We start from the raw sequence: 26,095 nt of genomic DNA, 5'->3' as shown, positions 1-26,095 counted from the left end.
TAGGCTTATAAGGCCTTGCCTCAGTTGGACAACTAGGCTTCCTGCTCGTCCAAAGTTCATAAGGAGTTTCAACAATTGCTTTAGTTGGAACTTTATTAAGGATATATGCTGGAGTCTTAAGTGCTTCTCCCCATAGTGATTCTAGTAAGGTAGAATGACTAATCATGCTCCTCACCATGTCTTTAAGCATTCTATTGTGTCTTTTAGCTACACCATTCATAGTGGGTGAACTCGGCATGGTGTATTATAGGATGATACTGCATTCCTCTAGGGATTTAGCAAATGGTCCTAGACATTGTTCACCTGAACCATTATATTTACTATAGTATTCACCACCACGATCAGATCTAATACTTTTGACTCTTTTATTGAGTTAGTTCTTAACTTCAATCTTATATTATTTGAACACATTTAATGATTGTGACTTTTCATAAATGAGATATATATATATATATATAGCCATATCTGGATAAATCATTTATGAATGTTATAAAGTATTGCTGGCCATTCCAAGCAATCATAAGGTATAGTCCACAAATATTTGTATGTATAAGTTCTAAGACGTCTAGAGTCATGTTAGCTTCAAATCTCCTTTTATTGGTTTGTTTTCTCTTTATACAGTTAACACAAACATCAAAGTCTATGAATTTTAGGGATCTAAAATTTTATCTAACACAAGTCTTTCCATTCTCTGTTTAGAGATATGACCTAATTTCTTATGCCATAACACAATTGAATTCTCATTGGTTTATTTTTTAGTACCTCACGCACTTAATTGTAGGGATTCATTAAATGAAGCAATTGTATCAATTGAATAAAAATTATCGTATCCTAACAAAGAACCGGGACCAACCAATTTTGAATGATGAAACAAACTGAATTTTCCATTTTCGAATGAACGAGAATAACTTGATTTTTCCAAAATAGAAATAGAAATAAAATTTCATCTAAAATACGGGATAATAAATGTTTTATTAAGATCCAAATAAAATCCAATCCTTAACAATAATCTAAAGTTCCAATTGCTTCACCTTGAACTGCTTTACTGTCAACTACATTAGATGTATCTTTCACCATCACTTGGCTTTGGGCAATTCAGGCAACCCTGCATAGGCACACTGATGTAAATTATTGCACTAGAATCTATCCACATGTGTGTCTAGGAACCACAATTAAATTAACCTCCAAACAAATCAAATTAGGAAGCATACCTTTCTTAGCACGCCATGCGTTCTTATGACCTTCAACTCCACAAAAGAAAAACTAATACCTTTTGGTTTATCTAGTTTCTTTTGTTGTTTCTTTTGAGATGTTGTATTTGCAATTTCTTTATCCTTTTTCCTTTTCTTTCCCTTGCCCTTTTCTTTAAAGGTTGAGGCCATGTGAGCACTTTCTATCATATTTTGCTTTACCCTTTCTTCTTACTAAACACAGTTGTGAGATGAGCTCATTCAGAGATTAAGTCTCTTTCTGACAATTGTAGCTCACCTTCTGTTTGGTTTTTCAACACTTTTTTAAGATCTATGCAAAGGAAATATCCACAAATAATAATGACAGACCAATCTTCTGCCATGACTGTTGCAATTGCTCAAGTATTTCTTAACTCATGCCATAGGCTTTGGATATGGCATCTTGGAGAGAATTCAAAGAAAAATATTAAATCCTTAAGAAGTCAAAAAGGATTTGTAGATTTATTCAACTTTTGTTGAAATATATGGATACGAAGGTTGAGTTTGAGTTCTATTGGACTAGATATGTAATATTATTTGTTGTTAATTTATATGTACTAAGATATTCATTTAATTAAATATTGTATAATAATTAATTTTGTTTTGCCTTAATTATTCATTATCTATGAAATTATTATTCATTGTGATTAATATCCATACTAATTTTGTTTCATTTTATTATTCATTAGTGTTTATCTTAATATTCATTATCTTGTACTGTAATGTATATTGTTTCTATCTAAATGTTCATCAATATTTTCACATATGTAGATTGGTTATAGAATTTTGTTGTCACAATAACCTTTGGATAGAAAAGCCATACAAGTCCATAGATAAATAGTGCTCTACTTTTAGTAAAGACTATTTTGTAAGTGGTGTTTTATCATTGTAAAGGAGTGAGACAACAAACAGTTTCTTGTCTAGAAGAGTTTTTAGGACTGTTGGTCTTTGTGACTTTTATAATTTATTTGTTGATATAGTCTCAGAATGGAGAAGTAAAGAGAATGGGGAAGATTATATTATATAGTAGGTCAACTAGCTATAGTAATGAATCATGTGAAGCTCCTTTTACATGCTAGAAAGATATACACAATAGATATTTAATTTTTTTGTTTGAAGAGCAATTTATAAAGAGAGTTGCATGTCATCAAGAATGTGTGATGTTAAATTGCAGTAACATTAAATATCATATTTGGCGGCTAGATGTGGATGTGATTCGACATGAGGTTGATTTCAATCAGCATGATTTGAGTATATGATGCACTTGCAAGACGATTTTAGTGGTGGGGATTCTTTGCTGTCATTGTTTGCATATATTGAATGTTCATTATATTGAAGCTATCCTAGATAAATATATAATTAGTAAATGGAGGAAATGAGTTATTAAAAGCAAAGATAGAGATACTCTTATGACTTTATGTTCGTCAAATGAATCTAGTGTAGCTGCTTCACTTTGAAAAATTCAAATGGCTAGAAAATTTTAAAAATTATTTTCAATTAGTGAACATAATGCTAAAGCTCGAGAACAGTGTGAGTTAGCTTTTGAGAATGCAAAAAATAACATTGTGAGTGAGGTTGGTTCTGTTTCTTTGAAAGATTGTGATAAAACTTCATATAAGAAAATTTAAAATCCTCTTATTCGTAGAGTAAAAAGGTCAGTGTAATCAAAATGTCAAGAGTGTTATAGAGAAAAAATATGTAATCAAGCAAAAAGACGCAAGAGAAAGTTCAAATGCCTGCATTGCAAATAAAAATGGCAGTTCATAATTCAATTTAGGTACTTTATTTGTTGATTTTTTAATTTATATATGCTATATTTATCTTAGCTTATATTTTGATTTTCTAAAAAAACTGTTATTGAAATAGTTAGAGAGGGATATCTTGTACACTCAAGTTTTAGCAGCTCAGAATTGGTAAGTGTTATACTAATTTTAAATTCAAGAAATTATACTTCAATTATACATTCATTAAATTTTAATACTTTGAATGGTCGATGACAACTGATTTTGTTTTTTGTAATTTATTTACTTTTTTATGTGATTTTTAATATAATGAGAACATATTTTTTTTAAAAGAATTATTATTATGTTCTAGTTTTAATATTTAACCATATATTTTCATGAATATGTAATAGTATCATCATGAACAATTGTTTAAAGAGAAATGAACATAAAATTTTCATATAAATCTTACAAATAGGAATGTTAATGAACATTCTATTGAATGATCATGAACATTTTAACATATTGTAATGAATATTCGTGGTTTGTTTATACTTAATTAAAGATTATTCATCAAAATATCTTGTTCATGTTCATTATTATGGACATTTGAATATCAATAGAAAAAATTTTAAGAGATGTAATAACAATATTATAAAAAAATATTTGTCCATTGTTAAAAAGAAATTAAAAATTTTTAGAAAATGAAATTTGTTCCTAAACAATCAAAATATACAAAAAAAATGAAATATGTCCACTACTATGCATTATTATTCTTCATTCAATAAACTTCTTCTTTGCTGCTTTCAAAAGTTCATGATATTGAAATTTGACATTAGAATAGTGGAACAGTATTTTGCTCTAAGCACTTTCAATTCATCAAACTGCAATTAACAATGAAAAAATTAATATATGTAATAGCTGTAGTAATTATAAGAATTAATGTCACATTGAAAACTTATATTATTTGTCAGTTTTGCATTCCAATTTAGAAGATCTCCTTTAATTGTTTCCATGTGCCTCATGCAATACATTGCCATAATCAACATTATTTTTAGATGATTGTCGTGGAAATTTTAAGAAATGTTTTGAGAAGTTCTTCACCTTTTCACTTATCTTTTGATATTTTTCCATATAGTTTTAAAATGATGTATGCTAAAAATATAAAAACCAATATATAATCAGATTTGTTATGGACATTTTAATTATAAGTTATGAACATTTTAACTAATAAGTAATGAATATTATCAGTGTTTTTTAGGAGATGTTCATACTTTTTAAAGTATGAAATATTCTTTGGGAGTCGCATTATCTATAGGTTGTATTCTGTTTTTGATAAAGTTGGAGCAAATGAAAAAGTAACGATTTTCACGAAGAACCACGAAAAATACCTATAAAATTAGGTATATGTAAGTAAAAGATATATAATATATTAAATAATAATTTTTTAATAGGAATTTATCCAATTACTTATAAGCTTTGCATTTCTCAAGATATTTTCTAGTAAAATAGCTCAGTTTTGAACTGCTACAGTTGTAAAAAAACAACATTTTTGGAACTGCTACAAAAGTAAAATAGCTCAAGATATTTTTGGAACTGCTACAGTTGTTTCTTGTGGTTTATAACTTTGGTGTAAGCCCCAATGAAAATGTAGGTTGGTTAATAACTTTTGTCTGCTTCAGATTTATATTTTCAAACCCTACTACTATTTTAACAAATTTTGGATCATTGAAAAAATCATCATCTTGATCTAGATTTCTTGAAATAGTTGGTTTGTGTTTCTGGGAGCTTGTCAAGTTGTTGTACATTTCTGAAACATAATTGAAAGTATTCTTGAGAATTTCATTTTTTTGGTTTCACCCTTCTTGCTTCTGCCATAGCTTCTCCAAACTCTACTATTGTATTTGCCATTTTCTTCAATGCAATAGCAACTTTGTCCATAGTATGGACAAAGTTGCTATGAATGAATATTTATTCTATAAAAAATAAACACTATTATATCTAAGTAATAAACATTTACCTTTCTGACATCATATGGAGTTTCTATTGATTCTGCAGTAATATTATCATCAGCAGTAACATTATCTTCTTTCTTTTCTGTTTCTAAAGATTTTTTAAGGCTATTATAACATTTCCTTTTCTAAAAAAGCCTTCTTCCATTTCATTTTTTACTCTTTTTGAAATAACTTTTTTATTCCAATTTAACAGTACTAGAAATTCTCTATCAACATCTCTTCCTTTGAATTGTACTTTATCTAGGTAAGATAGTTGTTTATTGAAAAGATAATATAGAGAAATACATTATAAAAGTAATGAACAATTAACATATGTGTAATGAACATTAAGGAGATATGAAAATAAACATTCTTTTTTTATAGATAAATAAATATGGAAGATCGTGTGTATGCACATTTCGAAACATGTTAATGAATTGATGGATGTGTTATTGAATATTTATAAATTATAAATATAAATATCATCAATACACATAGTAAAACATGAGGTAATGAACATTATAGTTTATGGTATTGGACATTTTAACTTTTGAGAATGAATAATGTTAAAATAAATAATTCTTACCAGTAAGAAAGTGACAGATCCACAAAAGAAAGATGTGGAGTATATAATAAACCAGGCTATTGATTGTGTAACGACAATATTTCAACTCTTTTATTTTTCATACTTTAATGAGAAAGTACAAGATTTTGACATTGCATTGCTTATTTTAGAACTCCTTTATCATAGAAGAGACAATAAAAATAACAAAGTCTCGTTTAAATTCATCTCTCCTCTGTTTATCATTTTTTCTGGCATCTTACTTGTGACAGGACCTCCAATTGTTACATTCCATCTTAATCTTCAATTTTTCTAGTAACTGATTGTAACCCCCTTGCTTGCTTTAAAAACTGTTATATTTCTACGAGAAAGACTCATTGTAGACATAATATCTTCTTTGTTCAATGCAAGCTCGCCTCTCTATATTTTTATTGCATATCTACAATGGTTGAAATTTTTCACAAGAAATTTAGTAAATTTTCCATTATATTTTGATAGTTTCATATCCAGCAAACTTTCAAATCTAATATGTTGAACAACCTCTTTTTATTTTGTGGACAGTCTCTAAATCAATTTTATTAAACCTGATGGTGACATTCTTGTAATAAAATCTAGTTTGATATACTTTTTCTTCTTTTTTGCTTTTCACCAACAGCAGCATCATCCTTGCTTCTATTTGCATTTGAAGAGTTACTCTCTTACTATTCATGTTATTCTTCTCTTTATTGAGTTGTAGGATTACGCTTATTCATGTATTTTGAAAGTGGTTCATTCTACGTAGCACTAGTTTCAGTTGTAGCAATTTTCTTTTACTTTTTTGCACGTGTTGTAAGCTCTTCTTCTCTAGTTTTTCTTCTTTTTTTTGGTTTAGGATATATGCACTATTTGTAACTTTTCTCTAATAATTTGCATTAGAATAAAATCATTATTCTAAACTGTAATATTTAGTATCTAGAATACAAATAATCATTTAGAATAAAAATCAAATAGGAAAGTGTTCATTGAATGTATAATAATCATTATGCTATAGTATAATGTTCATTATCTAAAACACAAATATTCATTATACATTTTCCAGTATGATGAATGTTCATTGTACAATTATAAAATGTTCATAACCAATAACAATAATGTTCATTACAAAAGCATAAAATATTCATTAAATATAATACAAATTTATATACAGATACAATTTCTTCCAATAATCAATTATCAAATTCATCCTTATAACTCTAATTCTAGGTTTCATCTTTATAAACCCTAACCTCATTTCAGCAGATGAAATTTCTTTTTAACCTCATTTTCTTTTTCCAATATATGAATGAACATAAAAATGTTTAATGATCATAATCATTAGATTTCTAATTCATATAATGAAAATCTAAACAATATAATAATAATGATTACATTCATAAATGAATGAACATTAGTGATTTAGGAGATGAAAATTCCATTGCAATATAAAACCTTAAGAATATGAAACTTACCTCTCAACTGTTATTGATTAACGATGATAGACTTCTCTAAGTATTGAATCTTGGCGAACTCTTGATCTAACATAGGATTTTGTATTGTTATCTGAGCGAGGAATTTGAGTCAACTACTGTTAGTGGAGAGGGAAAATGACTTATGCACTGATGAAATAGGAATAAATATTTAAGGAGATCGCTTTCTATTACAAAGGTATGTTTATTTAATTTTTAAAAAATTTTACAAATAAAACTCTACATTTTTTGTTATTAAAAAGTCACAGATATAGGACACGTGGGATGTGGTAGTTTTTGTAGGTGGAAATATGGGATTCTCTCTTTTCCACTTTCTGTTTCAAATGTCTAATGTTTTTCTGTAATTAATAAATTGCGTATTTTACAATGCCCTCACCATATGTGTTTTATGTTCTTCGTTCTATATAGAATCATGAACCAGAAATCATATATGTTATAATAATTGTATTCGATATCCTACAATACATAATTATTGACATATAAACCCAATGTTGGATTAAGGACCCAATATTATAATCTTCAAAACTTAAGGATAAATGTATCTTATGAATGAAATATGAGAATATACTCCTTGACTTTCATTATATGATTTGGCTAGCTATTAAAGTGTAAAAATCCTAACAAAAATGGGTATTAATATAATAGAACCAAACGGGAGGGATGTCTTTATATAATATTAAAAATTGAAATCCTAATGATTATAAAAAATAAAATCTTAAGGGGCAAATGACAATTAACCCAATGTAGAATAAGAAAAAAAAAAAACATAATTGAGCCTCTAAATTTTCTGTATTCTTATAACTGGGCTCTTAAATTTCATTTTGGTATAATTCAACCTAATATGATCTTTTATATTTTTTTAGTTTTTTTTAGTGAAGTGTTACTTTAGTTTTCTTACTTTAAATGGATTCATGTAAATTTTTCAATATGATTAGAAATTCTTTTCCTATTCTCAACTTTGATCATGATTTTTTAATCTTATAATTATTTAATTTTAAATAACTTTCAAAATTAAAAATATTTTCTATTCATATTTGATTCTATACTCAATTTTATTTATTTATTATTATTATTTTTAAGGTTAAAGTTCATATTTTGAAAATATTTCCTCGATATTATTCATTAAATAATAAGTTTTTTTGTGGTTGCTTTTATTATCATACTTTTCTTATTAAGCATTTAATCAATGAATTCAGAAAGTCTAAAGGCTCCAGCTCAATCAATTAATTAAAACAATAAAATTCCAAGGTATTAGTGAACAAACTTGATGAAGATTAATGTCTCTTAGACAGAACTTAATGTGCGTAAACCTAACAGACATTCTAAAAGGATTTAACAAAGTTTAGATAAAAGATTCAATTGCATCAAAATAGAGTTAAGAAGTTAATCATAAAGACAAACAAAATTTAGAGATCTATATATGTTTTTGCCATTAGAAAAATAGCATTCCGTAAGAAAAGGAAAGAAAAAAAAGGCTTTAATATAAACTAAAATAAAAGTAGGAATAATTACCTTTTTAGTGTCTGAATTTATCAAGAATTGACAATTGAGTGATTAAATTCTTAAAATTAATAATTGAGTATAGCAATCTGTAAAAAATAACAAAATGGTGTTTTTAGTAGGTGATTTTTAAGTTTTCCTTAAATCTTTATAAATATAGATGAGAGAGCAAAAATTATTAAACACGTCAAAATTAAAATAGATTTATTAGTGATATAGTCTTAGGGTAAATTTTATCTTATATAACTCTCTTTCTCTAACCTCATTAATCCTCAATTTAACAATCCTAATTTTTAATTTCCATTTTAGGAATTATAATATTTATTGCATTATAAAATTCTAATAACTTGGTAAAAATACGTTTATATATCATAGACAAGTTTATCATTTTATTATTTTTACAACATATTCTTATCACATATTTCTTATTTGTTAACTCATTTAATAGAAAAAATTCACATCGATATTTATAATGTGTTACATGCTAAAAATACTATTTTATTATTTTTTTCCAGATTGCTATATTAATTGTTAATTTTAAAAACTCAATTATTCGATTGTCATTTTTTTACAAGTTTAGATACCAAAAATTTAATTATTCCATAAAAGTTTAAAGATATATAATGTTGATAAATAAACGCACAGGGCCAATGTTAAACATAAAATACAGGGGGGCAAAATAGATAATTTTCCATTCCGAGAGAACGTAATTGTTAATTTTATCATATATACTACAGGTTTTTGTTGCTGCAACTGTCTACACTTCGCAGGGTTTTAGCTTTTCATAATTGTGTACTTCCAACTGTTGCCAAATAGTTGCTGCTCACTCACGTGTTCCCCTCTCATTCCCATCACTTAACAAGGTAATCCTTCACTTTACTTTCGTCATCTCAATATCCTCCATTATGCTCTCTCTGCTTTTCTTTTTTCCTGTTCTTTTACTCATTCTTGCTTCAAAAATGCCTTCTTCCTTAACCTTTAATTTCCATATCCTTTCCGAAATCTCTTGAGAGTTTCCCATGTGGTATCATCATTTTAGTTGTTTTCTTGTTTAACGTATATCAAACATGTTCCATGTGGGTGTCATCTATTAAGTTGTTTTCTTGTAGAAAATATATCAAACATGTTAACTTCATAAGATTATATACCGTCTCAGCTCTTGCTCATTTCAATTACCCAATTGAAGAAGAGCAAACCATTAATACCCATTACCAAAATCCCGTAACTAACCATTTATTTGAGATAAATACTGCTAAAGTTGTTATTACTTTGAACAATCTGAGGAATGAGCCGAGTCTTGCTTTCTCCTACTTTAACCAATTGAAGGAAAGTGGGTATTCTCATGATCCTTATACATATGCTGCGATTGTTAGAATTTTGTGTTTTTGGGGTTGGTCTAGGAAGTTGGATTCTATACTGATGGAAATTATTAAGAAAGATGGGAACTTGGATTTTGGAATTGTGAATTTGTTTGAAGCTCTGGGAGATGGCATTGCAAATGAGTCATTCAGTGTGCTTGTTCAGGTCTCAGATGCTTTGATTAAGGTTTGTGTTGCCTCTGGAATGTTTGATCAGGCTTTTGATGTTCTTTTGCAAACTAAGCATTGTGGATTTGCTCCACAGATTTTGTCATGTAATTTTCTCATGAACCGGTTAGTTGAGAGTAGGAAAGTGGATATGGCTATTGCCATCTATCGGCAGTTGAAGGCCTTTGGTCTGAACCCTAATGACTACACTTATACCATTGCAATTAAGGGTTTTTGTAGAAAAGGTAATTTGGCTGAAGCTATTGATGTGTTCCGGGATATGGAAGAAAGTGGGGTGACGCCAAATTCTTTTTCTTACACAACTTTCATAGAAGGTCTATGTTTGCATGGGAGATCAGATTTGGGTTTCAAAGTGCTTCAAGATGTGATAAATGCAAAGATTCCAATGGATGTGTTTGCTTATACAGTTGTAATTCGTGGCTTCTGTAGTGAGATGAAGCTGAAAGAGGCTGAGAGCATCTTGCGTGAAATGGAAAAACAAGGCTTTGCCCCTGATGTGTATGTGTATTGTGCTCTGATATCTGGATATTGCATGGTTGGGAATTTACTTAAAGCTTTGGCTCTTCATGATGAAATGGTGTCAAAAGGTGTCAAAACAAATTGTGTGATTTTGAGTTCAATTCTTCAAGGCTTGTCTCAGATGGGTATGGCTTCTGAAGTAGCCAATCAATTTAAAGAATTCAAAAAGATGGGTATATTTTTTGATGAGGCTTGCTACAATGTGGTAATGGATGCCTTGTGCAAGTTGGGGAAAGTGGAAGAAGCTGTGGAACTGCTTGTTGAGATGAAAGGTAAGAAGATGGTTCCAGATATCATCAACTACACCACTGTGATCAGTGGATACTTCCTTAAAGGTAAAGTTGTTGATGCGTTGAACATATATAGAGAAATGAAGGACATAGGACATAAACCTGATATTGTTACTTATAATGTACTTGCTGGTGGGTTTTCTAGAAATGGCCTCACTCAAGAGGCCCTTAGCCTCTTAAATTACATGGAAACACAGGGTGTAAAACCTGATACCGTGACACATAACATGATTATTGAAGGATTATGTATAGGAGGTAAGGTGGACGATGCTCAAGCCTTTTTTGATAATTTAGAAGAGAAGTGCTTGGAAAACTATAGTGCCATGGTCAATGGTTATTGTGAAGCTAATCATGTGAACAAGGCCTTTGCTCTACTTATTAGGCTATCTAAGCAGGGGCGTATTTTAAAAAAAGCTTCTTTCTTTAAATTGCTTGGAAATCTCTGTTCGGAAGGTGATAGTGAGAAAGCTTTGTGTTTGCTTGAAACAATGGTGGCTCTGAATATCAATCCTACCATGATCATGTACAGTAAAGTTATTGGTGCACTTTTCCAGGCGGGAGAAATGGAGAAGGCTCAGTATGTTTTCAATATGTTGGTTGATAGGGGGCTAGCTCCTGATGTCATTACATACACAATAATGATAAATGGTTATTGCAGGATGAATAAAATGAAGGAGGCCTGGCATGTTTTGGGTGATATGAAGAACAGAGGGATTGAACCTGATGTTATCACTTACACAGTTTTGCTCAATAATTGTTCAAAAATAGATCTCAGAAGCTCCAGTTCAAGTCTAGATGCAATGAAAAGCAAGGAAAATATGATGGACCCCTCAGCCTTGTGGAGTGAAATGAAGGATATGGATATAAAACCTGATGTTATTTGTTACACTGTTCTTATTGACAAGCACTGTAAAACAAATAACATTCAGGATGCTATAAACCTTTTCAATGAAATGATTGATAGAGGACTAGCACCTGATACTGTGACGTATACAGCTCTTTTATCTGGATATTGTAATGTGGGAAATATAAAAAAGGCTGTAGTCCTTTTTGATGAGATGTTAAATAAGGGGATACGGCCAGATGCACATACCATGTCAGTGCTACATTGTATTTTGAAGGTTAGGAAGGTGCACTTCCATGGGTGAGCGTTCTTTAAGCCATAATAGGCAGATCAACCTAATATTTGGGTCTATTCATCGTTCAGTTTACTGAAATGGAACAGAGCATGCTGCTGACTGTTTAAATACAGGAGCTTTCATATGCTCGAAGTGTTTGAACAAGACAGTTGAGCATATTATAATACTATTGCAGGCGTGAAGGAGGATTGTCTTGAGGAGAACATTCCTTTTGCAGGTAATGAACACTTTATTCTGCAAATATTGGAGTTGTGAGCATATTCCTATTCTTCTTTATTGTGTGTGTGTATCTGTGATGCTTCTCATTCATTCTTTTTTTCTGTTTTCTCAAACTGATTTATAATCTTCAAGACCTTCTGTGGAATGGTTCCCTTCTTTCAGTTAATTACTTCTGGGTTTGGTAGCGATCGCTAGCATAATCAACCGCAATAAGGCTGCCTTTTTTATTTATTAAACCACAAAATCTATTGATTTATAACAAAAAAAATAGTTGGATACTTAGGGTGATTATTGCGCCATGATTTGGTTGCTATGGCATGTTACTTGATAGAGAACCTGAAAATCTCTGATTAAATGTCTCATGCTTATAGAAGTGAAGGAGACTGCTACTTTTATGTCACTATTGCTATAGCTGCAGCCACTTTTGGAGTCTACGTATTGTCTAGTTTTATTTTGGCTTGACAGTGGATCCTTCTTGTAATAGTATTTAACCATGTATTTTCTGTGATTCATGAACTTAAAATGCGCAAAACAGTTTTAAGTATCTGGTTCATAATATTACTACTGATGTTCATCAAGCCTTACCCTGTCAATCTCAAATATCCATTATCATTCAGTTCCTTAAAGGACTTGTAAACAATAACATAACAACGTTAGCAAATTACTATTTACTTTAGGTATGGGACAGTTAATATCATGCACTTTATCTCTGGGGTTGCTATTCGATCTATCAGATCTTATGACAATTTTTTCTCCTGTAAATGTTATATGGTGATCATGCGAGTTTTGTCACATCTGGGTAAATGTGATTGATCATTTCGAGTTCTCTTTTCTGGTTTGTGATCACTCGTGCTTGGAGATACCTTCGGGGTGGTATTGTGTGGATGAAAATGAAAATCATGTTCATAGGATGGAAATTATGTGCTTACCATATTGGTGCTTTTCTGAATTTTCATGTGAATTTTAGATTAAAACTGTCCAATTATCCTATTGATAGCAACTCATGAAAGGTATTTAGAGACAGAAAATGGAACTAAAATAAAAGTAGACATTTGAAAATGGAATTGAAAGCTTTCTTTGATTTTATAATTTCTTGGAACCCTAAATTTAAAGTTCCATAACTAGTTTTTAGCTTTTATTATTTTCTTCCATATTTTAAAGAGATAGTAAAGAAAATGATAGTGATAAATGCAAAAAAATAATAATAGGACTTTAGGTAATGCAAATATGATGTGGAATATTTTCCTAGAAAAGAAAATTTGTTCTAGAGGTGCTATGCTACATCTGACAAGATTGTGGGAAATGTACATGCTAACCAAATGTATGATTGAGCATTCTTAGAATTTTTAATCCTTCTCGGGAATGGTTTCGCTTTTATTGAAGTTAGTGATATTATGTTCACGGGTATTATTAGGTGTTCGATGAAATGTTCAGACTTTAAGGCTGTATAATTAATTGCTGCATGGACAAAGTATGAAGTCAACAGTAAAATGAGATATTGAGGTTAATTGGTTATTTTCAATTTTGATATGAAGTCGTTGATCCAATGATATTGCATCAATTTGTGTACTTAATCATTTTATTTATTGATTTGTCAGTGAGATAGAACTCACCGCTTGACAGCCAAAATGTTTTTTTTGTGTTATATAAAATATGCGGCATCTGATCTTTTGCAGGCCTGTTTCCCTCAGGCAGTTTAGTACTATTGGAAATATGGGATCTTGACTTCTAATCACAAAAGCGGGAATGCATTTCTTGGCCAGTCTGTGAACTTACATGTTGCTGATCTCTAAACACTATGCAATCCATATGGGCTGGGCAGCATGAGGTGCTTTCCAATTTTACCTGTTAATGACGATTAATAAATGGAAATACTTACCGCATGAACAAACCGCATGACCAGAAGTGAATAAGTTCTGTTGGTGGTCTTGCAGATCCGAGTGAAAAGTATGCTAATGCCGATTACTCAGCCATGAGCAAGGTGATTGTCATCGTATCAAGACTATGTTCGAGGTAATTAGAAAAAAAATCAGCAGAACCAATTAAATGAAAATGGTTATATCATTTGAGCTATGATAATCATAAGCACGTGAGAGTGCAATGTTAGTTCAATGTTCAAAACTAAATCCTACATAAAGAGTTAAATTTTCATGTCTGTCATTCCGGATTTTCACACAATATATTGGTCTTAGTGGTGCCATCTTTTACTCACGGTAGTACTCATGTGTGTACTTAGGCCCATTTAGGTAAATTCTATTTCTGTATTCATTTAGATATTAGCAAAAGAAGGGAAGTTTGTATATGTATGCATTACCTTAGTGTTTAGTTTGCCAAGTTACCTCCATCTTGTTTTGAGTTGAGTGCTAGACATTTAGATACTTTTTTGCATGTAGTCTCTATCACTGAGTACATGTGAATGGAAAACTGGATTGCTAGTCTTCACTGCAGCTGTTAGAAACTCCACTAAATTTCTTCTTAAAGGAAATCTTTTAGTCCCCACTGGAGTACTGTGGTAGTGAATTATAAAATGGAAGGAAGACCCTTCTCCTTTCCTATTCCCAAGCTACCCAATAATTCCACCAATATTTGAATGGAAGTATGTTGGCCTTCTTGTGCACTAGTGAAGAGAATGTAATATTGCAGTTATTTTCTTTTACCTTGTTTATTTTTCTGTTTCCTTTCTTACAAGGACATTCTGTCAGTTGCAACCTCATTTGGATAGTTTTCTCATTTTTAAAATTGATGTTTAATGTGTTTGTTACGGCCCCTACTGTAGGATCTAGTCACGGGGAGGAATTCTCTCTTTCCTTTGGCCGTGTTCCCACCTTTCTTTGAAAAACCTATGCTGGCAGCCAAGAGACCTGTCCTTGACAGAGTCTAAGGTACGTCTGCAATTTTGATAACATTCTGCTTGCACTTTATTAATGACAGCCTCTCTTTAAATAGGTTTAAGAAATAAACATCCCTAATTAGGACTCTGAATCAGGTATAATGTATATAACAGAATTATAATGAAACTAGGAAACCTAAACTGAATGAAACTACAAGACCTAAACTGAACGAAACTAGGAAATTAAACTACTGAAAAAAAATTATTAAAATAAATCGTAACAGTATTAAAAATTAAAGTTCTCTTGTATTCTTCCATGAGCAGACCTTGCCTGCAAAGGCATCCTCAACATTTCTCCCCTCCTCGACTTTGAGCTTGTCCTCAAGCTCCGGATAAACCTCTCAAAGTGTTGCAAGGTGATTCCAAGTTGCATTTTCTTCCGAACAGTCTTCCCAATGTACTAACACCTCTTGTCTGCCTCAGTTAAGCCTGGACCGTATAAAAGATTGAGGAATAGGTAGCAAACAGCCATCATGAAAAGGTGGAAGTGGAGTAACCATAGTTGGGTTCTCTCCCTGGAACTTCTTCAGAAGTGAGACATGACAGACATTGTGAACACGGCTGCCCTCCGGTAACTCCAACATGTATGCCACATTGCCCACCTACTGCAATACCATGAGAGGACCGAAATACCTGGGAGACAACTTGTGATATTCCTTAGGCCATAAGGAAAGTTGTCTGTAAGGATGAAGCTTCAACCAAACCCAATCCCTTTCGGCAAAAGGAAACTTCTCTATGATGAGCATCATGAGTAAGCTTCATTTGTTGTTGAGCTTGCAACAGTTGCTCTCTTGCCGATTGCAAAAACGAATCCCTTTCCTTCCTTTCCTGAAGAGCATGGTCAACAGCTTCCACTCTTTTTGTTCCAGCAAGATAATTCAGCAAAGGCGGGGGTTCCCTTCCATATACCACTTGAAATGGAGTAGCTCGCAGGGAAAAGTGGAATGAAGTATTATTACAGTATTTTGCTTATGGAATCCATGCAATCCAACATCGCGGCTGATCATCAGTAAAGCAACAAAGATACATCTCGATTATGTGATTGACTACGTCGGTCTGCCCAACCGATTAAGGATGATAAGCTGAAGAAAACACCAACTTTGCATCAGACAAATGAAACAATTCTTTGCAAAAGAGACTAGTAAAGACTTTGTCCCTATTAGAAACAATTGTCTCAGGTAATCCATGTAGACGAAATACTTATGTAAAAATAACATGGGCCACAAAAATCGCCGGGAAAAGATGAGTAAATGGAATGAAGTGGGCATATTTGGAGAACCTATCAATAGTCGCCATCCAAACTGACTTTCGTTGAACTTTAGGTGATCCTTCAGTGAAATGCATCGAGATGTTAGCCCATACTTGTTGAGGTACCAGAAGAGGCTGAAGGAGCGCAGCAAGACGTAAATTTTCCCGTTAATTGCGTTGACATATCAAGCAACTCCGCACAAATGCTTCTAATGTTGATTCATGCCTTTCCAAAAGAAATGCCCACACACCCGTTGCAAGGTCTTTTGGACCCTCTCGTGGGCCATGTTATGAATGCTAGAAAGAATGGTCTGCACCACGGGAGAAGTGGGTAGCAAATAGACTTTCCCCTTAAAAAAATCAAGCCATTCCTTCCTAATCAATATTGGCTTTTCCACTGTCTATACATTCCCGTAGCTGCTGCAAGCTGTCCGAGGTTGTCCCCTTCTACCGTACGGCATCAAAAATGCCAGCTTGAGGCTGAGAGATTGCAAAGAGCTGGTTGTCCTCCTCCCGCCGGGAAAGTGCATCGGTAGCCCGGTTGAGTCTCCTTGCCTTGTACTCCACCTTGAAATCAGAACCCATCAATTTACTAATCCAATGCTGCTGAGGTTGAAGTAGTCACCCATTGTTCTAGTAAGAATTTAAGGCTGTAATGATTGGTTCAGATAAGGAAGTGCCTCCCCTACAAGTAAGGCCGCCAACGAGCCACAGCTTTAGCAAGTCCAACGAGCTCTCTTTCATATGCTGCAAGTTTATAATGGTGATCCGCCAATTTCCTGCTAAAAAATGTTATTGGGTGCCCATGTTGCAGGACTGCCCCAATGCTGCTACCCGAAGCATCACTCCACTACAAATTCTTCCTCAAAATTTGGCAACTTCAGAACAGGAGCTTCAGAGAGAGCCTTCTTCAAGTTCAAGAATGTTGAATTGACTTCATCAGCCCGTTATGCATTTTTCTTCAACAAGCTGGTCAATGGTGCTGCTATATGCCCATAATTCCTGATAAACTTTTTGCAGTATCCCGCTAATCCGAGCCTTGGTTGAATGTGGTACAGGCTAATCTACAATCGCCTTAATTTTGCTTACATCTGCCTCTACTCCTACACAATGAATAACATGACCCAAGTACGTCATTTGCGTCACCCCAAATGTGCACTTGGACTGCTTAAGAAAAAGGTGGTGAGCTCGAAGTAATTAAAAAACCAAGCATATATGCTGGATATGCTCAACCCAAGTTTTACTATATATTAAAATGTCATAAAATAAACTAAGACAAACTTAGCAAATGGGTCTGGAACACTTCATTCATCAAAGATTGAAAAGTAGAAGGAGCATTGGTCAACCCAAAGGGGCACCACCAGGAATTCAAAATGCCCCTGATGTGTTCTAGAAGCGGTCCTTTCTATATCTCGGCAGTCTATTCGTACTTGATGGTAACCAGAGCGAAGATTAAGTTTTGTGAAATATCACGCTCCGTGAAGCTCATCCGATAAATCGTCCACTACTAGAATTGGAAACTTGTCCTTAACGGTCCGGCTGTTGAGCTCTCAATAGTCCACAAAATCTCCAAATCCCATCATGTTTCTTCACCAACACCGGCAACGAGAAAGGGAACCTACTTGGCCTTACCATTCCTTGCTACAACCTTGTTTCACATTGCTTCTCTATCTCCTCCTTCTAAAGATGAGGATAACGGTAAGGTCGCACTACCACTAGTCTGGAACCTGGTAGTAAAGGTATCCAATGATCACAATTTTGACTTGGAGGCAATCCTGAAGGTTATTCAAACAAGTCTGCAAATTCAGCCAGTAGATTGTCCATAGCTACTGAAGATGCATAATGTCCCTCCATTAATGCCACCCTTGGTGCTGCACTATGATTCTGCCCTTTCCATTGCACTTGCTTCCTATCCAGCTCGAAGCTCATTGAGGTTTGAGAAGTCCCAAAGTGTAGGTCCCAATGTACTTAGCCATTTAACCCTAAGACCACATCAAAACCCTCTAAAAGAATAGAGTAAAGATTAGTAATAAAAGAATCAAAATTAACTTGTAGAGTTACCACCTTCCAAATACCCAAACTAGGGACCCTTTCCCCATTAGCCACGGCCACCTGTAGCCCTGGCCTTTTACATACTACTACACCAATCTTCAGGATCACCCAGTCCCTGATAAAATTATGGGTGCTGCCTGAATCCACTAAAACCCACATCAGCCATCCTGCCACAGTAGCTTGCAACTGCATTGTTTGAGAGCTTCGGATTCCACTTATTGCATGTAAAATAATTTCTGGGTCTCTCATAATTTCCTCATTATCCTGCTCGTTCGAGTCGGGTATTTCAATCCAGAAAAGTCTCTTACACTTATGGTTGGTTGTGTATGATTCATTGCAGTTAAACATAACCCTTTAGCCCTTCTTTCAAGCATTTCTGCTCTTAAAAGTTTATTGAAAATTCGAGATGGAGTGCTGCCTGAACTGCTGGCTGCTGAACCTGCCAGTTTGTCCCCTCCCTTTACCCTTTTGTGGCTTCAATTTTTAGCAGAGACAGCACTGGTAGCGCTGGATTTAGAGCCTGTCCATCCAGCCGTTACTTCCTGATGGTGTATATTGTTGTTTCCTTTCCAAAGCTCGTGCCATGTTCATTGCGATTCTCAAGCTTCCGGGTTGTTGCAGCTCCACGTCAATCTGAAGGCTCTCTATAAGTCTGGAGGTGAATAAATTCACCTGTTGGCAGGGCTTTAGGTCTATAGTTTCTGCTAACGGGATTGGAATTGCCGCTGATAATCCTCTATTGTCCTGTCTGTTTCAAGTTCGCCAACTCTCCTAAAGGACCGTTGTTCATTGGTGGCCCAGACCTCACATTGCAATGCTCCTGAAATCCTTACCAAGTCAACTCTAGCTCTTCTTGCTCCAATTGATAGAACCACAACTGTGCTTCTCCCACGAAGTGAAAAGCTGCCAATCCAACTTTCTCTTCTGAATTTTCTGATTTCTAAACAACTGCTCGACCTTCTCAGCCATCCAAGTGGGTCCTCTGTTCTACAAAGGACCGAAATTCTAGTTTGGAGTACCAAGGCACTAGCTGACCACCCGTCTATCCTCTCCTCTGAACAGCCACGGCTCCCTTGGTTGCCACTGCTTGCACCACCAGTGCCATTGCCTCCTAACTCCTTCCCTGATTTGCAGATATGGTGAGTGAGTATTTCCATCTGCTCTTCTAGTGCTTGTTGTCTTCCTGCCATGGTCTGCATAAAGGCATCAAGCTTGCTTGCTAAACTCTCCAAGTCACCCATGACAGTAGGCTCTGATACCAAGTTGTTATGGGCCCTAGCATAAGATCTAGTCACGGGTTGAGACACGGACAAGAATTCTCTCTTTCCCTTGGCCGTGTTCCCACCTTTTTCTTGAAGAACCTATGCTGGCAGCCAAGAGACCTGTCCTTGACAGAGTCTAAGGCACGTCTGCAATTTTGATAAAATTCTGCTTGCCTTTATTAATGACAGCCTCTCTTTAAATAGGCTTAAGAAATAAACATCCCTAATTTGGACTCCTAATTAGGTATAATGTCTATAACAGAATTATAATGAAACTAGGAAACGTCAACTGAAAGAAACTAGGAAACCTAAACTGAATGCAACTATAACTAAACTACTGAAAAAAAAAAATGATCAAAATAAATCGTGTAGAATTAAAAATTAAAGTCCTCTTGTATTTTTCCGTGAGTAGACCTTGCCCACAAAGGCATCCTCAACAATGTTATGATAGTTGAAGCAAAATAGATAGGGATAAATGAAGGCCTGACTGTAGATTTTCTTTTTACTGCATTTACAGCTTCTAGTTGATTTTTTACAGCTCATATACTGAATCAAAGCAACAACTATTTAGCCAGGTCCCAAACTGGTTGGAAAACTGCTATTCAATTTTGGTTTAGGATCTCATCAAGTAAAACCTTAACTACTGAAAATTTTCTTTCAGGGAAAAATTCATCTTCACCTGATCATTTCCAAAAAAGAGAAAGCCATCAACTGATCTTCAAGAACTTGGGATAACAGATTATGCTATATTGATTGGCATTAGTTACGGTATGTAAAGGAAGACTCTCGTACGGATAATAAACTTCCTACCTCATTCATTTTGTTATGATGATGCCATTACGCCAGTCCTTGAAATGTAAATAGTGTTGTTAATTTCAGGAAAGGATCCTTGACAAATTGTCAAATTATTGGGGAGAATTAAACAACTACTGCCTATAAGCTGATCTCTGTTATACGGGTCCTTGTATTAGTGTTAAAATTATGCTTCATGCCTGAAGACTTATTCATTGACATTGTTGGTTTTCTGGAGTATATTCGTTGTTCTATAGTAGCCAGCCGTTCTTTACATATGAAACACACTCATTCATATACATGCACTTCCTTTCTTTCTCCTTTTCTTTTATCATGGGTAGTAGAAAGTTGGGGGCTCGAACATGCGCCCTCACCCGAGCTCCATAGAGCTCTTCGTATGCGCTTGCTTCCTTTCTTTCATAGACTGGAAATGCACTTCCTTTCTTTCATGTTACCATACCTCCATATTAAAATGGTAATATCTGTAATGTGTTTTTCAATAGATCGAAATCTATAAAATTTACGGAATTCATTTGATAATCTAAAATTTATATACTTTAAATGGAATAAAAATCAGTTTAGCATTCTACATAATTAAAGTTATGTGGAATTGAGTATAACTAAATTAAATAATGTAGAATTTTCAAATGAATTCTAAATTAGTAAGACAATGAATTTTATAATACTAAAATATTTTTTTTAACTTTATTATTTTTATTTTATTTTCTTTCCTATCTTTTTCTCAAATAAAATAAATTTAACTTTTTTATAGATTTCAACTAAACATAGCATAAGTCTTATTGCAAATGCTAATCTATAGACTATAGAAATCTGTTACGTGCTGGAGCAGGCGGCGGCGGCTGCAGTGCAATCTGATTTTTCCACTTGTGAGGAATTGGAGGAGGGGGTGGGCTTGGCAAGGGTTTGCTGCCAAGTTCTCTCCTCGACTTCACTTTTGCAAAAAAAAAAAAAAAAAAAGTCAATAAAACTATATTATTTAGACAAAAATGCTACTGAGACACCAATTAGTCTTAGGAGTTTAATCGAAATTGAATTGAATTATGTATTTCAGTAAGTTTATATTTTTAAAGGAATACTAGGGTTTAACTGTATCAAGCTGAGTTGGATTTTCATTAGTTTGAGTTTGATTTGTTCATTATTGAAATGAGTCGTGAGCTAAATTTATTAAATCTTTTTGTCTTTGATCGAGCCTAAAGAGCTCAGTACAAACAGAATAAAAATCAAATTTTTAGTCAATTCAGCAAAACATTTTAATCTATTATAAGGATTATCATATATTTATTAATTCTTATAAATATATTCTAGCAAGTAAGTCTAAATATGATTTTTTATAGAGGTAATTATTATTTATCCCGTGTGTTTTCAAATTATACTAGTTATCCATTAATATTTAAAAAATATATTTTTTTATTTTTCTATTTTGCAATTTTATACTAAAAATCTTTTTTATTAGAATTTATGTTAGGAAATTGTTAATTAGGTTTGATTTTATATTATTTGCTTCCTGATTTTTATGTGTAATGTACAAATTACCCCTTATATGTTATTTATTTTTCTAAAATCTTTTTGCGTTTTGAAAATCAATATAAATAAGGATCTAAATTAATAAAAGAATATAATTTAATCCTCAAACTTTTTATCAAAGTTACAATCTTATTGTAATAAAATTAATAATAATAATAATACTATCTAATTTATTTTAACAATTTAAAGTTAAATTATATGAATTTTTAATATTTTAATTAATATAAGTACTTTTAAAATATTTAAATTTTGTTAAAATTTGATTATGCTAAAAATTAGAGTAATTAAAGAACACTAATTAATTATTTTTGTAGTGAATTTAAAAATTGATTTTTGTATAAAAATTAGACGAGGTTTTAGTATAATAAATAAATTATAAGGGGCAATTTGTATATTACACCAAAGATTAAAGGGTAAATAGTATAAAACCAAACCTAATTAACGGTTGTTTAACGGAAATTCTGATGAAATGGGGTTTTAGTATAAAATTGGAAAGTAGAAGGATACAAAAATATATTTTTTAAATGTCAAGAGGTAACTAGTATAATATAGACAAATACATGATGTAAATAATAATTACCCCTTTTCTATATTGGCAGAAGGTGCAAGAAAAACCTTTTGAATTAATTGGAGATAGACAATTAGGCCCTTATTCTTCATATTGTTTCAATTTCACCTTTTAATTTTCATACAAGGTCCAAATAAGTCAAATTGTTAATAGAATATAATTTCTGGTAGTAGTGGAATCACTTAAAATATAACACATTCATGTTAGCACATATGTTTTTCTTCTTTTACGTTAAAAATTATGTAAAAGAAAAAACTAAATAATGAATTTGAATAAATTATAAATTTAATCCTATCCCTATCGCTAACTCCCCCACCCAACCACCACTATCACCTTTTCCATCGCCACCAATGACAAAATTACGACCACCTACCAGTAACCACCACCTCCACCAACAAAAATCCACTATTGCCAACGAAGAAGAGTAATGTGGACGACAAGCAATGAGGATGGCAGGTGATGGGCGTCAGGTGATGAGAACAACAAGCGATGAATATAAGGTGATGAGAACAACAAGCGATGAACGTCAGGTGATGAGGATGGCAAGTGATGAATGTTAGTTGATGAGGATGATAAGCGATGAATATCAAGTGATGAGGGTGGCATGCGATGAACAGGCTTGTGCTTTTTTTCTTTTATTGGTTTTGATAGCTCTACGAGCGATGAATGTCATATAAGTAGATGCCTTGTGGTTTCTTTTTCCTGGCAAAATTGCAAATTTGTCCCTTGAATTTGAAACTAATGGGCAATTAGCTCAGATTTTAATTTTCAGGCTAATTTACCTAAAAACTTGGCAAAGTGATCAATTGAATCCAATCAAAGGACTTACTCAATACAAAAAGTTCAATTTGATCCTTAAACTTCATATTAAATGTCAAATTATATAAAATGAATTTTTATTGAGTTAAAGTAAAACTATTCGATTTTAATGCAATTTACTCTTATTATTTAATAAAAATAATTAGATAACATTTTTATTTTAAAATTCTAAATTAACTTTAACTAATAGTTGCATCGCATTAAATTCTTGGAGGTAAAATATATTACAGTATTATTCTATATTGTTTTATTTAAGTAATAATTTTTATGTGATAATTAATAATATTTATAAAAATCATATAAATAACTTAAGAAATTAAAGAATATTTTCAAATAAGCTTTAGCAATATTAAATTAAATAAAAGCATAATTTTATATTACTTTGGTAATATTATTTAATTTGAATTTTTTAATTAGAAATATTATTTTATCAGATAATAAAAGTAAATTATGTTAAAATTAAATAATTTTATTCTAACTCAATCGGAAATTATTTTTACAAAATCTGATACTTAGTATAAAGTTTAAGAATCAAATTGAACTTTTTTATATCAGCTTTGCCTGGGCGACTTGACCACTTTTGTCAAAGTTGTTAGCTAAATTGGTCAGAAGATTAAAATATAAGCTAATTGTCTATTGACTCTAAGTTTAGGGGCAAATTCACACTAATCTTTTTGTTTTATTGCTTTTGATGGCTCAATTGATTTGGTGGTCATCGGTCTTGGTAGGGAAGACGGAGCCTTAGTGGTGGTGACTGTGGATATTGGTTTGATGGAGGCCATTTTACGGTTTTGATCGATGGGTGGCGATGGAGGCAAGGCGGTGGTGGAGGACGGTGAGTTGGTAGCATTATCAATTATTATTGAGTGTAATCTTTTTAGAATTTTAAGATAATATTTTGATTTTTAATTATTTATATTTAAATATAAAATTAGAAAAATTATTTCTACGTGTCAGTATGTTATTCTGGCTTTAATTTTAATGGGCTCCATTACTAACAGAAGAGTTAACCAAGTTAACAAATTGGATTAAAATTGAGCCCATTTTAAAAAAGTAAAGGGTGGAATTGAGCCAATTTAAATAATAGGAGCTTAATTACCTATCCCTAATTAGTTTAAGGACTTTTTCTTTATTTTTTCTGCCTTTCACATATATTTATAATAAAGTTTTTAAATTACACTCAAATTATTAATATTATAACACGAGTATATTAATTAGCTCACCAACAAATTAATAAGTTAAAATCTATCTAATATGTGCTTAATTTGTTTAAAAAAACGTATCACATTAAATAAATTTTTTATTAAATCGAGCTTAAAATAATTTATACGAAGTGTTGTATATAACTTTAATATATAACTTCAAAACGCTTGAAGTTCCACGCGATAATAGCACAAGATCTGCTATTTCCACGCGCTCGACCAAAGTAACTCAGGTATACTATTACTCCCCTATTAGAGTAGCAGCAGTAGGATTTTCTACTGGTCAGGCAGATCAACTTTCTTTAGCATCTTAAGTAAATAAATAAAAAAAAACTTTATTTATCCTAAGGAAATATTTGCAACTGAACACAGTGTGAAAAAATGAAAGGAAAAGAAAAGAAAATAATTTTTCGTTAAAAGTTCTTTTGTCTTGAGACATCTATGCTAAGCATGCGTAATATATGAAAAAAGAAGTTAACTAATAAAGAAATAAATTACCCGCTTGACTCTCAGCTGCATGCACAAATATGAGGATGGAAGGCACTAGGGCAAGGACAATAAGAAACCTGATGGAGAAGAGAGAACCCATTTCAGTTGTTCGGCATGAAACTGCAAAAGGTATATAGAGTCCTACCTCATTTTATATTATAATCTTTTTGATATTCTACTTTTTATTATTTGCTATAAAACCCTATTAATTTACTACTTTTTCAAACTACATCTAATTGGTGAATGGAGTCAAATAAGACCAATTCAACCAATGAATCAGTCAACTGGTTGAAGCACTAGAAAACATACTACTACTCGTTATTACGTTCTTCGGTTTGGTATATATGTATATATATAATGGATACAAAAAGTAGATCTTTTTATTCGTGATTTGAACATTACTACTGCTACTAAGCTAATGAAACGGATATTTAATTATCATACACTATTTCCAACTATAGAAAAATTTTATTATGAATAAAGCATCCAAAAATAAAGTTATAGGACCGAGATATTTATTATAGAAAATCAAAACAAAAATATTTTCATTAGGCTTAATTGCTAAAAAAATATGTAATCTGTACTTATTATAAAATTTAGTATATAATTTTAAAATTTTTTAATTTTAATATTAATTTTAATTTTATTCTTCAGATGAAATTATCAATTAAATTCATTGATTGGCGTGAACTTCAACGACAATAAAAAGGAGTTGAACTTAGTATTAGTGTTGCTAATATATAGTTCTACTAAGATCTCAATTTTGATTGCTGATATTTCTATAATTCGATATCGGGCCTAAAAAATATAATGCAAATAATAAAGAAAAAGAACAATTTACATTAGACAAAAGAATTAAAAATTTTAACTCCATAATAATTCCTATATAGTCAACGCCCTAAATTTATTCCTTAAATAAAATTTAATTACTTGTTCAACAATGTTATCTTTTTCTCAAAAAATTTTGATTTAAAAAATGAGGAATGACTGTCAATAATTTTAT

The 26,095-nt window shown here is 32.1% G+C and overlaps 1 protein-coding gene and 1 long non-coding RNA gene across 9 annotated transcripts; one reads left to right on the top strand and one right to left on the bottom strand.

Annotated features, from left to right (window-relative positions):
- The first annotated feature begins 9,267 nt into the window (after positions 1 to 9,267).
- On the top strand, positions 9,268 to 20,709 carry LOC8285392 (pentatricopeptide repeat-containing protein At2g26790, mitochondrial). 8 transcript variants are annotated; one of them, XM_048375510.1, is made up of 7 exons: positions 9,268 to 12,223; positions 13,902 to 14,053; positions 14,160 to 14,238; positions 15,002 to 15,107; positions 15,380 to 15,471; positions 15,539 to 17,415; positions 20,339 to 20,709. In XM_048375510.1, exon 1 carries the CDS (start codon positions 9,586 to 9,588, stop codon positions 12,013 to 12,015), a length of 2,430 nt encoding a protein of 809 aa, XP_048231467.1. In that variant the 5' UTR covers positions 9,268 to 9,585; the 3' UTR covers positions 12,016 to 12,223; positions 13,902 to 14,053; positions 14,160 to 14,238; positions 15,002 to 15,107; positions 15,380 to 15,471; positions 15,539 to 17,415; positions 20,339 to 20,709. The 8 variants fall into 8 exon arrangements, with proteins under 8 accessions (XP_048231467.1, XP_048231469.1, XP_048231468.1 ...); XM_048375512.1 differs by having other exon boundaries at positions 15,380 to 17,415; positions 20,339 to 20,445; positions 20,557 to 20,709; XM_048375511.1 differs by having other exon boundaries at positions 13,917 to 14,053; positions 15,380 to 17,415.
- Positions 20,710 to 21,128: 419 nt separating this feature from the next.
- Positions 21,129 to 25,231, bottom strand: LOC125370388. The gene is made up of 2 exons (XR_007216289.1): positions 25,102 to 25,231; positions 21,129 to 21,421 (listed from the first exon to the last, which is right to left on the bottom strand). It is a non-coding gene; the product is annotated as an uncharacterized LOC125370388 (long non-coding RNA).
- Positions 25,232 to 26,095: the final 864 nt, after the last annotated feature.

This window comes from Ricinus communis, chromosome 6 (genome assembly GCF_019578655.1).
Source record: "Ricinus communis isolate WT05 ecotype wild-type chromosome 6, ASM1957865v1, whole genome shotgun sequence".
In the NCBI taxonomy this organism is placed as follows: domain Eukaryota; kingdom Viridiplantae; phylum Streptophyta; class Magnoliopsida; order Malpighiales; family Euphorbiaceae; genus Ricinus; species Ricinus communis.
Note: the sequence above shows the minus strand (reverse complement) of the source record. Positions and strands in the feature narration are given on the sequence as shown.

Bases quoted from the DNA above. Each gene is read 5' to 3' on its own strand.
- LOC8285392 (XM_048375511.1), top strand. From the start codon at position 9,586: ATGTGGGTGTCATCTATTAAGTTGTTTTCTTGTAGAAAATATATCAAA.